The 17,973-nt window shown below is 38.9% G+C and overlaps 1 protein-coding gene across 1 annotated transcript in view; it reads right to left on the bottom strand.

Annotated features, from left to right (window-relative positions):
• The window catches only part of SH3KBP1 (SH3 domain containing kinase binding protein 1), a 333,408-nt gene that overhangs the window by 202,936 nt on the left and 112,499 nt on the right, over positions 1-17,973 (bottom strand). Inside the window, exon 3 of the mRNA XM_057718401.1 lies at positions 866-989. Coding sequence (XP_057574384.1) covers positions 866-989 — 124 coding nt within the window. The remainder of the gene's footprint in view (positions 1-865; positions 990-17,973) is intronic.

Here is a 17,973-nt window from a genome sequence, read left to right as displayed (position 1 = left end):
AGCAGCTGGAGCGAGTAGAGGAAGAAGCAGGAAGGAAGAGAGACACAAAGCTGAGGTCTCAAGCACTATGATCAATGGACAGTTTATTGGACAAATTCTTATGCCGTCTAAATTTGATGAAAGATTAGCTGTTCTTCCCCGTGGTTATGTAAACTTGCCTTCTTTTTTCTTTTTAATGGAACTCTTTGCTAATACATTTCCGGCTCCTGCTTTTGAACAGCTCTATGTTTCTCTTTAAGGAAGTAATAAGCCCCTGAAAAGCCTGCAGCTGAAAGCTAAGCTACCTCGGGCATGCTCAGTGTGCGCCCAGGCTGGTCCACGGGGAGGGTGGGCTTGGGAGAAACTGAGGCAATCCAGTTTCCGTTTTAGTATAAAATTGAGTCTGGTCGTCTCTGCCATCTTATAGACTCTCTCCTATCATTTCAAATAACAATGTCACAAAGGGCGGAGAGGGGAGAAAACAAAACTCCAACAAGCTGATACCTGAAAAATCTGCCTTGAGGCCTCAAAAGGGCCTCAAAAGATGGTGAAAGGTTTCCTGATTCGATACATGGATGGATGAACTGTACCTCTGTAAGTACTGCCTCCTAAACCGAGAGAGACAAGGCCTGTGTGTGGGATCCCAGAGGTTAGAGAAAGACCCTACTGAAGTCTGCCCTTAAATTAAAAAGAGACCATGGCCAGACGGACCCGGCTCAGCCGGCACCATAGTGTTCTCTGAAGCCACCTTTCATCCATAAAAATAGATGTGAAAGCGAAAGCTGAAGTCCTAGAAAAATCATCGTTTACAAATTTAGTCTACTTTTCCACTGTCAAAAAATTTTTTATTAGTTCCCTTTAGTATAGTTATTGTATCGTTACTTACCTCTCTTGTTGGTTCTTAGAATTGTTTCAGAAGACAGCAAAGCATTTGCACTGGATACTTCGTGCATGGGTTTTTCTGGAGCTTTGCTGGAGAGAGGGTCTTTCTTCATCTCTTTCTTTATTTCCTGTGAGGATAGAGAAAAGGAAAACAAGATTGTAGTTTAACATTTTAGAATGTCTCTGACTATTTTAAGCTTCAGCTTTCTGGAAATGAACTATAGTGACCTCAACTCAGCATAATATTTTAAAAACACCATTTCCTATATGTTTGTAGTTCATTTTCCTTACATTTATTAGAGAAGCACCTAGTCCTATAAAATGGAATAATGTCCAAAACAATGATGCAACTTTCTGTGACTATGGTCATTCCAATGGATCACAGAGGCCACCATACAGCTCTAAGTGACAGCCTGTTCTAGTTTTTGAACAATGACAAGCTGTGGCCAAGCAGAGTCGCCCCTCAAAAGCCTTCTGGTTTCTCTTCTTCCCAACAGGGGTTTAAAGAAGTATATTCCCAAATCACCACTGTGCTCACAATTATGCTACACCCAAAAGGAGCTGATTTAAGTTCATTTACAGTTACCAAGTTCCTCTGGCTTTTTAATCCTTGACAGAGAAAAATATAAAGATGATAAGACAAAATAAAATAAAATAAAATAAAATAAAATAAAATAAAATAAAATAAAATAAAATAAAGACTATCATTCTAAGCCGGAGTCAGCAAACTAAGCCCACCACGTGTTTTTGTAAATAAACTTTCATTCCCCTGCATTTCGTTTATGTATTTTCTATGGCTGCTTTGATGTTGCAACAGCAGAGTTGAGTAGTTGGAACAGAGATCCAAGCCAAAAATACCTGGCCCTTGACAGAAAAAGTTTACACTACACGGTCTCTTATCAAAGCTCCATTAAGATCTGGACTTTTAAAACCTGATGCCTGATACAATGATTTCAAACTACTGATACTTGAATAATTTACATAATTATTTTCAAAAGCATTAATAGCCAGAAATGATAGTAACTCACAAAGAGCAGATCTGGGACAGGGGTTTCCTGGGCTTGTCTACACCCATGATCACACTGACGTGGAAAAGAGAAAGCTAAGGGGCTAGAGCCAAAGCATGGCTGGGTGGCAGGAAGGACTCGAAGATGAGAGATGTGTTCTCTAGAAAGAGCCTGGGGCGAGAATTGGACATGGGTCCTTCTATGAATGAACATGAAGATGGAAAATTCAGTGGGAGGCCACAATTCGGCCTGGCCAGAGGGCAGAGGTGGAAAGAACAGAACAAAAGCTTGTCAAAACACAGCCACTGCCTGGAAGCTTCCTACACACCCGAGTGTTAGTTACCGTATCCAATTCCCCGATTGCCGGTTCTGTTCACAACAGCCTCACCCTGTCTCCCTCACCAGGGCCCCACCGGAAACCAGCAACTGTGGCTGGTGCTCTGCTGGGTTGAGAGTTTCAGCGGGCACCCCAGGCCAACACAACACAAAGCTGTGTGCATGCGCGTGTGTGTGTACACGCACTCCCACCTCAGCAGCCCCGGCACCTGCTAGAACAGCAGTTGCTGGGGGTTTCTGCAGCCTCACAGGCAGATGGCATCAGGGGACAATCTGCAAACATTGCCAGCCTGAGCCGCATGAAAGGATGCTTTCTTAGTGATGGCTGCCAGCCTGCTATGGTTCTAGAAGTAAAGAAAACAAGCCGCCATGGGGCCTCATTCTCCAACGGTTGCTTCTTTGGGGGTAGAAGAGTTGCTCAAACATCACTCTCCACTGTAGGGCGGGTATGACTGTGCAAACACAAATTTCCCACCTGGACACAATATAATGCAGTGATGCAACATCCAATTTTGCCAAGGAGTAATTTAGAGAAATTCAATGGGTTGTGGGTGACATGGTAAGCACTTGCTTAGCACTAACCACTAATGGCATGCAGTTGGAGAAGAGAGGAGTGCAAATGTTTGAAAGACTGGGGTGGTCACTGGAGAAAGCCTCAGAAGCCATAATTGTCAAGAATGTTCACACCCAAGGCTTCAGAGCAGCACCCCGTGAGCTTTGAAGGACTAATCTGATCAAGCAGGTGCTTAAAGGGCTGAGAAACCAGCAAAAGGAGAGAGGTTGGTTCATAAGTTTCAGATTCTGTTGTCCCCCCAATGAGTGTTCACAGTTGCCAGGTACATAAGCCTAATGATGACCTAATTTCTTAAGCTGCTTCTTAGATGGAAGCAGGGAGGAGACAAAACTTAAAATATGCCCTGTATTTTTCCAAAGAAACCAATTAGACACATAGGCATGGCAGTGCAGACTCCCCATTTGCCCAGCACCCAAAGCCAACATCTTCCCTCCGACCTGCCCTGAGAAGGGAGCTGTCTTGCTTGACAGCCCATCATGTACCTACTTACCCAGGCTGGGAAAACTCAGTGTTAACCTTCATATCTAACCAGCCACCCAGCTGGGCTCTATCTACTTCCTCAATCTGTTTCTCTCCTTCCTCCCACACTGCCTTAAAAACATGAATATCAAGCAAAGAACTTGAATAGACATTTCTCCAAAGAAAATATACACATGGCCAATAAGCACATGACAAGATGCTCAATATCATTACTCACTAGGGAAATGCAAATCAAAAGCACAATGGAAAAAAAAGAAAAAAAAGCACAATGATATACTCCTTCATTCCCACTAAGATGGGTAGATTTTTTTTGTAAATGAAAACAAGTGTTGATGAGGACATGGAGCAATTGGAACCCTTGTATATTGCTGGTGAGAATATAAAATGGTACAGCCACTATGGAAAACAGTATGGTGGTTCCTCAAAAAGTTAAACACAGAATTATCATATAACTCAGCAATTCCACTCCCAGGCATATACCCAACGAGTTAAAAGCAGGGACCTAAACAGATACCTGTAGGCCAACCTTCACTGCAGCATTATTCACAATAGCCAAAAAGTAGAAACAACTCAAGTGTCCATGAACAGACAAATGCATAAACAAGATATGGTATAGACATATGATATTGTTCAGCCTTAAAAAGGAATAAAATTCTAATACATGCTACAACATGAATGAACCTAGAAAACATCATGCTAAGTGAAATAAGCCAGACACAAAAGGACAAATATTGTCTGATTCCACATATATGAGGCACCTAGAATAGGCAAACTCATAGAGACAGAAATTGACTAGAGGTTACCAGGGAGTAAGGGGATGAGGGGATGAGAGTTAATGTTTAATGGTTACAGAGTTTCTGTTAGGGGTGATGAAAAGTGTCCAAAACAGATGATGGTGATGATTGCACAACACTGTGAAGGTAATTAAGGCCATTGAATTGTACTTTCAAATGGTTAAAATGGCAAATTTTATGTTATATATGTATTTTTTACCACAATAAAAAATACACATGAATGGAAAAGAATATTAAAAAAGAATCTCTATATGTATAAAACTGAGTCACTCTGCTGTACAGCAGGGATTGGCACAACATGAAATCAACTATACTTCAACAACAACGAAAAGCTTAATCAAAACATTCAAATTAAAAAAATACACATGAATACCAGCTTACATTTGAAGGGTTACCATGTGCCAAAGCTTCCTCTAAGAGCTGCACCTGGATTGCAACTTTTAACCTGCATTACAGCCTATCCACAGATGCACACGCCAAGTCACAGAGAGCTAAGGAAACCTGTCTGAGGTCAAACAAGTAGGCACCAGAATTGGAACTCCACCTGCCTAGCTTCAGAGCTCATCTCTTAACCACTCTTCCCCCAAGTCCTACCTGCCTCCAGTCCCTCCCCTCCCTGCTCAACCTCCACACTGCCTCAAGGGACACTTTCCTAAATCAACTGTCTGCTCTTGTCACTCTCCTACTGAAACCCTCCAGTTACTTCCAAAAGACCACAGGGCGAGCTCTTTACTTCAAAAAGTTTTCAAATTGCACAGCAAGCCACAAGTCCCTGTGTACTAACTTCTAGCTCAGACTATCTGACATACATGCTGACCCCAGGGTACCAATTACCATGCAAATGCAAGGTAGGGAGTGCACTTTTTTTTAACACCCTGATGTTCACAGACGTCTGATGTCATGGACTCCTATGGGTAGGCTCAAAAAATAGGTGACAATGTTGGTAATGACACCACCTTACACGGGTAGGGGCTTATATAAATTACAGTGCTTTTACAGCTCTTTTTTCACTTGCTCGTCACAATAACACTGTCATTTTGTTACTGAAAAAAAATCCTGATTTTTCTAGACTGATATATTTTTGCATACAAGAATCATGAGACCCAGTCAGAGAGGATGCAAGATCATCAAACAGCTACAAGACTAGTAAGGGGCAGGGCAGGCCATGGGACCCAGCTCCGGGCCTTCTAGGCAGTGCTCTCCTGCTACACCTCACCTCCCAGGAAGAACCAGTGTCGTGGCTATAGCGCAGAGACTCAAAATCACCCCACCCGAGACTCCAGTGGAAAACTTCACTTTCTTTCACACCTAAAGAATCTAATGTACTGCTTTATCCATAAGCCCACAAGTACAAAGGCTGAAATCCTTGAAGACCCTTATCCACACAAAAAAGCTCTTTGCTGCAGAAGAAGGTGGATTTGGCAGTGGAGTAACCCCTGCCTGCCTACAGCTGCCAGCATCCCTGTACCTGGAGCTCTCCGAGGTTCTGATCCAGGTCATGGGACTCTGGATTTCCCGGGTATGAGCATTCCTTGCCCCCAACCCTCAGTCTCAGCTGTCTTACCACGAGGCCTTTACCTTTAACCATTTATTAAGAACCTGGATCCTACTATCTCAGTGGTAGAGACTACACCCTGGGCCAGAATTGTGGGTCATGGGGGCTAACAGAAATTCATACATGCCCACATAAATAAATCAGCTATGATTCTACTTGCTTTAAAACATGACAGAATAGTCAGGGTATCAACAAACCTCTTTAGGAGGTAAAGAAAGCCCAATTTATCTCAAATCTGATGCCTTAACAATGGAAACTCAGCTAGTACAGTAAAATCGAGGCCATCAATAAATTATTGATGCTCCAATGACACTCAAGCTGTGTCACAAGGAACACCTGAGTGAAAGGAGAGGGGAATTCACACCATTCCTGCTTCCCGAAGCAGTATGCTGATCAGAGTCTGAGATGGCTTCCCCACATCTGGAGGCCAAAAAGCCCCAATAATGCCACTCTAGCAAAAATTCTCTGTGACACATTTAGCAGCCTGCAAACAGCAGCCTTACTGGGCAAAGGCATAATCTGTACACAACTGAGAGCTAAACTAGCATAGTCTGCTTTCTGATAAGCAGAATTGCCTGGATGTATCTGGTAGCCGAGCCAAGTCAGTTACCTCTGTTCGCCTCTCCCTCCCCATCCATTACATACTATACAGGTGCTGGGGGGTTGGCTCAGTTAAACCTTAACTTATTTCAACTAACCAAAATACTACACAGTAAAACATCAATGAAGGTCCGGTTGAGGGGCCCCTCCCTCCTCTCATCCTTTATGTTTTCTACCAACCTTGATACAAATTAAGACAGAGGCATCACAGTGGATGGAGAGAATGGTGCTGTGAGTCAAAAAACCAGAACTAGTCCTGGCATCATCAATTATCAGGTTGCCCCTTGAGGGCAACAGTGAAAGCCTCTAAGCAGCTCTTTTGTCATCCCTAAAACAAGTCTAATGCTAAATGCTTTGGCATCATCACAGAGTTGTCTTCAAGATCAAACAGTAAATTGGAGAGTAGTATATAAATTATTTATTGTCATTATTAATGTCATCATTAAATAGCAAGTGTTACAAAAAAAAAAAAAAACTACACCTAACACAGATGAACATTCACAGTCAGAATGTTGAGTGAAAGAAGCCAGACCCAAGAGATCACATATTGTATGATTCCACTTATGTGAAATTTAACAATGGGCAGAACCAATCAATGGTGAGAGATCTCAGAATAGCAGTTATCCTTGGGAAAGTACTGACTGGGAGGGGTACAAGACAACCTGCTGGGAGGATGAAAATGTTCTACAATTTGGTCTGGGTGATCGTTTGCACAGGTGTACAAACACCTAGAAATTCATTGAGCTGTATTTCTAAGATCTCTTCACTGTAAGCTATTTCAATGTAAAAGAACAACATAAATGCGTAAACCAGAAGAAGACAGATTCTTTTCAATCAAAATGTGCTAATATTTCATCTGAGAGGTCAAAAACTGGAAAAGCTAGTGCTTGGGTGTTTTAATATTTATTTCAGGGGATGGAAAGCCTTCTGGGATCAACATTAAGGGGATAAATGGTCAGAATATGCCAGATACACACTACCAAGTAGATAAGCCAAGGGGTGTCTCATCTAATTGACACAATCAGCTGAGTGGCTCAGCTCCCTCCACACATCCTTCCTCTCTACTTTAGTTGATTTTCTCGCATCTCACAATAATTCCTACTCTCCTGCCACCAAGAATACAGGCACATGGAGCAGGCTAGTGCCACTGACTTCAGGGGAGCTCGGTGCTGCCCTGACCAGCCAGAAATGCTGGCCCCAGGCATCCCTCAGCATTAGAGTGAGGCTGGGCAGGGTCCCCTAAAGCTCAGGGTTGAAGCAGGGCAGGGAAAAGAGGCATCGTTTGTCAGCCTGCCTTCAAACCTGGTCTGTTTCTTTCTGGAGGGTAAGGTTTCCCTCAGAGCCAAATGTGGCCATGGGATTACAGCTGTGCCCCCTACACTAGTTCATGGAAAATCTTTCTGCAAAATTACCACTGGCAGCAGATAAAAGGAAGTCACTAAAAATGAACGCTTACCCCCAAATCTACTGATCAAGAGAGTTTTGAATAGATACAGAATCCTGGAATAGCACATCGCCAACACCCCCCCCCCCCCACACACACACACGCATGATATCTTCCTGCCCACCCCGCACACAAAAGGCAAGTTTAAGAAGCAGCCACCCCACGAATATTTTCTGCTTGCAGAGACTGTGCTTTCCCAGCATTTGGCTCCCTTCACAATAGGCTAGTCAGTCTCAAAACATCCGGGAAGACACAGCAAGTATCTTCCTGAAAGTAATAGTAGACACCAAGGGAGCTTCAGCTCTGTCTGTAAAACTCCGTTTCTTTAAAAAAAAAAAAAAAAACTCATTATCACAATATTTTTTGAAATACCCATGGTGCTGACCCACAAAATGCACCAAGTTCATCACAGAGAATTATAAAGAAAATGTACATAAAACATCTGAACTAAGTATGGCAGAATATGAGGAATTGATAAAGTAGAGTGGCGAGCACACTGGTATTTGTAATTCACTTTCTGTCTTTTTCCAATGCTTGAAATATTTCATAATTTCCCCTAAAAATTACATAGTGAAACCACGTTGATGTCTCATACCACAATGACCTTCTTATATTTACAAAATACAGTGCCACTTAGAAAACTGCTCTGACATATCATCATAAATACACCTAAGATATTTTCAGCTCAAAAACTAATAAGGAAAAGTTTTCTTAAAGTAACAGGATACTTATTGTTATGTCTCTATGTAAATCCTCAACTGCATATCTACACTATCATATGTTTGTAGCATTATCTCCCCCAAATCGCCAATAACACAAGCCCAGGCAAGACGCTTTTGACTTGCAGGATGGAAATAAATGCTGCAAAGAGCTCAGCCAGTGCTAGATTCCAGACAAAGATGAGACCGGCTACCTTCATGTTCCGAAGAAATGACATAGCTTCCTGATGTATGACACAATTACCTGCATGACAGTCAATGCCTTTATATATGCCCACGCCCTGCTAAACAGCTAGATTATTACCATTGGATCAAAGGGTGTCAACACTAACCAAATGTTTGTACATGCTTTAGTGAGCCCTTAATAAATATTTGTCAAATGAATGGCCAATTTAGCAAAGTGTTATGGGAAGGATGGCTATCTACAGACAAGGGGGAGTATTTTCAATTCAGCCCAAAGCTATGACAACATGGAAATCTGTATCATCCCTACAACGATACAACTGGTATTCACTGGGTCACAATCAGCTTCTCACTTAAGAAGATGCAGATCTGCCTTAAGAGTGGTAGGAAGAAGATACAGTAAGAAAATTCACACAGTGCCTCATTGTTTTAAACAAGCAATACCATTTCTTTTTAGACTGTGAATATTAAATGTTCAAAATAAATTTACTCATTTAAAAATTAAACCTTAAAAACACTAGAAGAAAACATGAGAGAAAGATTTTACAATCTCAGAGTGGGAAGGACTCTTTGACACTCTGACCCAGAATCCAGAAGCCACAAAGGAAAGGGATGATGAATTACAGAAAACTATAAATACAACATAGAAAAAAAAGTTTATCAAGAAAGACAAAAGTCAAAGTGGGAGAATATTGCCTGTTACAGAGAAAGACCTCTTTCCACAAAGTATCAGCAAAGAGATCAATAACCCAACAAAAAATGGCAAAGGATAATTCATAGAAAAAAAAATCACTCAAACACATGAAAAGATGCTTAACCATACTCATAAGAGAAATGCAAATTACAGTGGATTCATTTGACAATCTCTGTGCAGTACAGATACTACTGTACTCACTGCAGATACTACTGATCTCACTACATGGAAGGACCCTCAAACGTTTTGGCTATTTTCTTATATGAAAATTGTAGCAATTACACCTTCTGTATTAGAATGTTTACACAAGACTTCTCACTAGAGTGTGGGCTCTCTGAGAATACCATCTTGGTTTTCATAGCACGTAGCACAGTGCCTGGCATACAGCTGGTACTCACACAGAAAATAAGTATGAGAGATACAGAGAACAGCAAGCACAAAACTCTCCAGAAGTTGACAGTCTAGATAGAGAGGGATGTAAATAACCTTTTAATTACAATGAGATATTGTTTTTCTTGATATTAAATACCATAAAATTTCTCAATGGATCTCTCTGATACCCAATGGATTTCTTAGTCCTACTGATGCAAGATATAGTTTTTATCTGTTATATCGGCAACAATAAAAAAATTGGTAATATAATATTGGCAATGATGTAGAGAAGGATACCCTCTCATACTTTCCACTGAGAGTATAAACTGATATATAAATTGGTACAACCTTTGTGGGAAGCAATGTGGCAATTATCTATCAAAAATTCAAATGCCTATGCCTTTTGACTCAGTATTTCCACTTCTTGGAATTTAAACTGCAAATACACTTGCACATGTGCAAAGTGGCATATGTACACGATTAATGGTTATGGCACTACTTAAATTAGCAAAAGAATATAAATGTGTGTCAGTAGAGAAAAGGTTCCATGAATCAACACCATGCAACTCTCTCCAAGAATGAGGTTGGTAAATAGGAGGGAAGTCCAAAAGGGAGGGGATATCTGTATGTGTATGGCTGATTCATTTTGTTGTGCAGTGGAGGCTTACACAACATTGTAAAGCAACCATACTCCAATAAAAATTAATTAAAAAAAAAGAATGATGTTGGTCCACAGGTGCCAATAACGATATACACCAAGACATGTTACTAGGTAAAAAAGCCTAATAATGTATGCAAGCATTTGTGTGAATATGTGTGCAATGCTTCATTGTGTAATACAGAACAACAAACTGATAACTGAGGCTGCCTTCAGAGGAGGAAACAGGGTGGCTGAGAGACAGGGAAAACATATTTTGTCCCTTTTAACTAGTATCATGCGCCTGTGTTAGCTACACAAAATTTTAACTGAATTAAAAATTAATAATTAAAATGTGTTTAGTATTTCCCAATCATTAGACTATTGACTGCTACTTTTTATGCAAACATGGAATAAGTTGACACTGCTTCCTAATATAATTTGGTTATATCATTTCCACTGCTAATTTGAAAGATCCTAACATAACCAGTCACAGTGAGAGCAGTACATATGAACAGATACAAAGCTCAAGAGAAAGCTCTTCAGTCCATATATTTCATCAAGAAGGAGACACAGGACAGTTAAGATGCAGGAAAAATCATGCCAGGCCCAATAACATTTTTTAAATTATTTGATACAAAATTCAATATTATGGAAATATAATTAATGGCATGACAACAATCGATAAAGACAAATAAAATGCATATAAAGAGGCAATATTAACTCTTTTTTGTAGTTTTATCATGGGGAGAATACATTTTGCTTTGGTGCCAAGAGTGCAAGTTACAAGAGTTAAACAGTTTGGGATTGGTTAATTATACTCAAAAAGGTTAATTAAACAATCTCAAATTGAGCTCCCTAAGGAGTGGGCACTTTCTCCATCAATCTTTTCCAGAAAAAATTGTAAATGTTTCTGATAACATCATACCTATTCCATGAAGCTGTACCACCTGAAACACATAAATCATTGTGCCTTTTCCTAGGTAAACAGTTTGCTATTGAAGAAAAAAAGAAGGGACATTCAAGGTTCAACAGCCATTTCTTCCATCTTTTTTTTTCTGTCATTTTTTTAACAGCTTTGATGATGATTAAGAGCCTGTGCTCTGTGGCCCTTTGTTGGATTCCGGGCCACAGCACTGACCACTGTACTCTAAGTCCAAAAGTCTCTTTCTCAGCTACTCTGTAAGTGCCTCAAGGGTAAGAAATAGGTCTCACTCATCTTTAATCCCCAGACACTCGATAAATGTTGACCATTACCATTAGCTCTATCATTCTTTTAACCATTATTTGAGTACCTACTGTGTCAGATATAAATGAAAACAGCACATGCACCCAGCTGAATGTTAATTTTCACAGTCACAGCTGCTTCTAAAACTAATAATCTAATGGAAAACATGTACATACAATCTGCCTGAGAAAGAGTTCAGAGTAATCATGTAAAGATGATCAAAGAACTTGGGGGGAGAATGGATGCACAGAGCAAGAAATTAGAAGTTTTTAACAAAGAATTAGAAAATATAAAGAAAAACCAAACATAATTAAAGAATACAATAACTGAAATGAAAAATACACTAGAAGGCATCAACAGTAGATTAAATGAGACAAGAACAGATCAGTGAGGTAGAAGAAAAAGAGTGGTGGAAATCACTGCTGGTGAACAGAAAAAAGAAAAAAGAATGAAAAGAAATGAGGACAATTTAAGAGACCTCTGGGACAACACCAAGCACACTAATTCACATTATAGGGGTCCTAGAAGGATAAGAGAGAGAGAAAGGGCCTGAGAAAATATTTGAAGAAATAATAGCTGAAAAATTCCATAACCTGGAGAAGAAAACAGTCACCCAAGGCCAGGAAGCACAGAGAGTCTCACACAGGATTAACACACCAAGGAATACATTACAACACACTGTAATCAAAATGACAAAAATTAAAGATAAAGAGAGAACATTAAAAGCAACAAGGGAAGAGCAACAAATAACATACAAGGGAACTCTCACAAGGCTATCAGCTGATTTTTCAGCAGAAATTCTGCAGACCAGAAGGAAGTGGCACAATATAGCTAAAGTGATGAAAGAGAAAAAGCTACAACCAAGAATACTCTACCCAGCAAGCCTCTCATTCAGATTTGATGGAGAAATTAAAAGCTTTACAGACAAGCAAAAGCTAAGCTAATTCAGCACCACCAAATCAGCTTTACAACAAATGCTAAAGGAACTTCTCCAGGCAGAGAAGGCCACAGTGAGAAACGAGAAAATTACAAAATGGAAAAGCTCACTGGTAAAGGCAAACATACAATAAAGGTAGGAAATTATCCAAACACAAAGCTAGTAGGTAGGTTAAAAGACAAAAATAATAGAAACGTGTATCCACAATAAGCAGTTAAGGGATACACAAAACAATTATATATAAAATACAAAATCAAAACCAGAAATTGTGAGGGGAGGAGAGTACAAATGTAGGATATCTAAAAGGTCTCTGAAATTAAGAGATCAGCAATGTAAAAATAGCACATATAAATATAGAGTCCTATACAAAAACCTCATGATAACTGCAAAACAAAAATCTATAATAGATATGCACACAAAAAAAGAAAAAGGCATCCAAACATAACAGTAAAGATAGTCATAAAATTACAAGAGAACAAAAGAAAAAAGGGGGGGAGGAAGAATTACAAAAACAAATCCAAAACAATTAACAAAACATCAATAGGAACATACATATCGATAATTACCTTAAATGTAAATGGCCTAATTGCTCCAACCAAAAGACACAGACTGGCTGAATGGATACAGAAACAAGACCTATATATTTGCTGACTACCAGAGACTCACTTCAAATCTAGAGACACATACACACTGAAAGTGAGGTGATGGAAAAAGGTATCACACACAAACAGAAGTTAAAAAAAAAAAAAGCTGGAGTAGCAATACTTATATCACACAAAACAAACTTTAAAATAAAGACTGTTACATGAGACAAAGAAGGATGTTAAACAATGATCCAGAGAGAAAATCAATAAGGAAACACAGGCCTTAAATGACACATTAGACCAGATGGACTTAATTCATATTTATAGAGCATTCCATCTGAAAGCAGCAGAATACATATTATTTTCAAGTGCACATGGAACATCCTCCAGGATAGCTCACATGCCGGACCACAAAGCAAGCCTTGGTAAATTTAAGAAAACTGAAATTATATCAGCAAAAAAGTGTGCTTTTAGCAGCATAAAAGCATCTTTTTAGACCACAATGCTAAGAGGATAGAAATCAACTACAAGAAAAAAAAAACTGCAAAAAACTCAAATACGTGGAGGCCCAACAATATACTACTAAACAACCAACAGATCTCCGAAGAAATCAAAGAGGAATTTAAAAAAATACCTAGAGACACAGCACATTAAAAAGATCATACACCATGATCAAGTGGGGTTTATCCCTGGGATGCAAGGATTCTTCAATATACACAAATCAATCAACGTGATACATCATATCAACAAATTGAAGGATAAAAACCATATGATCATCTCAATAGATGCAGAAAAAGCTTTTGACAAAGTTCAACATCCATTTATGATAAAAGCTCTCCAGAAAATGGGCAAAGAAGGAAATTACCTCAACATAATAAAAGCCATATATGAGAAACCAACAGCCAACATCATTCTAAATGGGGAAAAACTGAAAGAATTCCCTCTAAGAACAGGAACAAGACAAGGGTGTCCACTCTCACCATTATTATTCAACATAGTTTTGGAAGTTTTAGCCACAGCAATCAGAGAAGGAAAAGAAATAAAAGGAATACAAATTGGAAAAGAAGAAGTAAAATTGTCACTCTTTGCAGATGACATGATATTATACATAGAAAACCCTAAAGACTCTACCAGAAAACTGCTAGCACTAATGGATGAGTTTAGTAAAGTAGCAGGATACAAAATTAATGCACAGAAATCTCTTGCATTCCTATACACTAACAACGGAAGAGCAGAAAGAGAAATTAAGGAAACACTCCCATTCACCATTGCAACAAAAAGAATAAAATACCTAGGAATAAACCTGCATAAGGAGGCAAAAGATCTGTATGCAGAAAACTTTAAGACATTGATGAAAGAAATCAAAGACAACACAAACAGATGGAGGGACATACCATGTTCCTGGATTGGAAGAATCAACATCGTGAAAATGACTGTACTACCCAAAGCAATTTACAGATTCAATGCAATCCCCATCAAATTACCAATGGCATTTTTCACAGAACTAGAGCAAGAAATCTTATGATTTGTATGGAAATGCAAAAGACCCCGAATAGCCAAAGCAATCTTGAGAAGGAAAAATGGAGTTGGTGGAATCAGGCTTCCTGACTTCAAACTATACTACAAGGCTACAGTGATCAATACAGTATGGTACTGGCACAAAAATAGAAAGGAAGATCAATGGAACAGAATAGAGAACTCAGAAGTAAGCCCAAACACATATGGGCACCTTATCTTTGACAAAGGAGGCACGAATATACAACGGAAAAAAGACAGCCTCTTCAATAAGTGGGGCTGGGAAAATTGGACAGCTACATGTAAAAGAATGAAATTAGAACACTTCCTAACACCATACACAAAAAGAAACTCCAAATGGATTAAAGACCTACATGTAAGGCCAGACACGATAAAACTCCTAGAGGAAAACATAGGCAGAACACTCTATGACATCCATCAAAGCAAGATCCTTTTGGACCCACCTCCTAGAATAATGGAAATAAAATCAAGAATAAACAAATGGGACCTCATGAAACTTAAAAGCTTTTGCACAGCCAAAGAAACCATAAACAAGACTAGAAGGCAACCCTCAGAATGGGAAAAAATAGTTGCCTATGAAACAACAGACAAAGGATTAGCCTCCAAAATATACAAGCAGCTCATGAAGCTTAATACCAAAAAAGCAAAGAACCCAATCCACAAATGGGTGGAAGACCTAAATAGACACTTCTCCAAAGAAGACATACAGATGGCCAACAAACACATGAAAAGATGCTCAACATCACTAATCAGAGAAATGCAAGTCAAAGCCACAATGAGGGATCACCTCACACCGATCAGAATGGCCATCATTACAAAATCTGGAAACAACAAATGTTGGAGAGGGTGTGGAGAAAGGGAACTCTCCTGCACTGTTGGTGGGAATGTAAGTTGGTACAGTCACTATGGAAAACAATTTGGAGGTTCCTTAAAAAGCTAAAAATAGAACTACCATATGATCCAGTAATCCCACTCCTGGGCATATACCCAAAGAAAACCATAATCCCAAAAGAAACATGTACTATAATGTTTATTGCAGCACTATTTACAATAGCCAGGACATGGAAGCAACCTAAATGCCCATCAACAAATGAATGGATAAAGAAGATATGGCATATATATACAATGGAATATTACTCAGCTATAAAAAGAGATGAGATGGAGCTATATGTCATGAGGTGGATAGACCTACAGTCTGTCATACAGAGTGAAGTAAGTCAGAAAGAGAAAGACAAATATTGTATGCTAACTCACATATACGGAATCTAAAAATGGTATTGATGAGCTCAGTGACAAGAACAAGGACGCAGATGCAGAGAATGGACTGGAGAACTCGAGGTATGGGAGGGGGCGGGGGGTGAAGGGGAAGCTGAGACGAAGCGAGAGAGTAGCACAGACATATATATACTATCAACTGTAAAATAGATAGCCAGTGGGAAGTTGTTGTATAACAAAGGGAGTTCAACTCGAGGATGGAAGATGCCTTAGAGGACTGGGACAGGGAGGGTGGGGGGGACTCGAGGGAGGGTGGGGGGGGAGTCAAGGGAGGGAGGGAATACGGGTTATGTGTATAAAAACAGATGATTGAACTTGGTGTACCCCCCCAAAAATAATAAATAAATAAATAAAATTTTTAAAAAAAGAAAAAAAATAAAATCTATGAGACACAGCAAAAGCAGTTCTAAGAGGGAAGTTTATAGTGATACAAGCTTACCTCAGGAAACAAGAAAAATCTCAAATAAACAACCTAACATTACACCTAAAGCAACTAGGGAAAGAAGAATAAATAAAACCCAAAGTCAGTAGAAGGAAAGAAATCATAAAGATGAGAACAGATATAAATGAAATAGCTACTTAAAAAATAGAAAAGATCAATGAAACCAAAAGCTGGTTCTTTGAAAAGATAAGCAAAACTGATAAACCGTTAGCCAGACTCATCAAGAAAAAAAGGGAAAGGGCCCAAATCAATAAAATCTGAAACAAAAAAGGAGACATTACAATGAACACCACTGAAATTCAAAAGATCATAAGAGACTGCTATGAGCAACTATATGCCAAAAAAAAAAAAAAAAAAAGGACAACCTAGAAGAAATGGACAAATTCCTAGAAAGGTACAATCTCCCAAGACTGAACCAGGAAGAAAAATAGAAAATACAAAGAGACCAATTACCAGTATTGAAATTGAATCAGTAATTTTAAAACTCCCAAGAAGCAAAAGTCGAAGACCAGATGGCTTCACAGGTGAATTCTACCTAACATTTAGAGAAGAATAAAATCTATCCTTCTTAAACTATGCCAAAAAATTGCAGAGGAAGGAAAACTGCTGAATTCATTCTATGAGGCCACCATCACCCTGATACCAAAACCAGACAAAGATATCAAAAGAAAGAAAGAAAGAAAGAGAGAGAGAGAGAGAGAGAAAGAAAGAAAGAAAGAAAGAGAAAGAAAGAAAGAAAGAAAGAAAGAAAGAAAGAAAAAGAAAGAAAAGAAAAGAAAAGAAAAGAAAAAAGAAAAGAAAAAAGAAATCACAGGCCAATATCACTGATGAACCTAGATGCAAAAATCCTCAACAAACTACTAGCAAACTGACTCCAACAATACATTAAAAGGATCATACACCATGATCAAGTGGGATTTATCCCAGGGATGCAAGAATTTTTTCAGTATCTGCAAATCAATCAATGTGATACACCACATTAACAAAATGAAGAACAAAAACCATATGATCATCTCAATAGATGCAGAAAAAGCTCTTGATAAAATTCAACATCCATTTATGATTAAAAATCTTCAGAAAGTGGGCATAGAGGGAACATACCTCAACATAATAAAGGCCATATATGACAAACCCACACCTAACATCACACTCAATGGTGAAAAGCTGAAAGCATTTCCTCTAAGATCAAGAACAAGACAAGGATGCCCACTCTCACCACATTTATTCAACATAGTTTTGGAAGTCCTAGCCACAGCAATCAGGGAAGAAAAAGAAATCAAAGGAATCCAAATTGGAAAGCAAGAAGTAAAACTGTCATCGTTTACAAATAACATGGTATTATACATAGAAAATCCTATAAAACGCTACCAGAAAACTACTATAGCTGATTAATGAATTCAGTAGTCGCCTAGAGTAATGCAAATAAAAACAAAAATAAACAAATGGGATCTAATTAAACTTTAAAAAGCTTTTGCATAGCAAAGGAAACCATAAACAAAACGAAATGACAACCTATGGAATGGGAGAAAATATTTGCAAACAATGCTACCGACAAGGGATTAATTTCTAACATATACAAACAGCATACAGCTTAAGATAAAAAAAACAAGCAACCCAACCTAAAACTGGGCAGAAGACCTAAACAGACATTTCTCCACAGAAGACACACAGGTTACCAACAGGCACATGAAAAGATGCTCAATATCGCTAATTAT

The sequence above is a fragment of the Hippopotamus amphibius genome, chromosome X (genome assembly GCF_030028045.1).
Source record: "Hippopotamus amphibius kiboko isolate mHipAmp2 chromosome X, mHipAmp2.hap2, whole genome shotgun sequence".
NCBI lineage: Eukaryota > Metazoa > Chordata > Mammalia > Artiodactyla > Hippopotamidae > Hippopotamus > Hippopotamus amphibius.
Note: the sequence above shows the minus strand (reverse complement) of the source record. Positions and strands in the feature narration are given on the sequence as shown.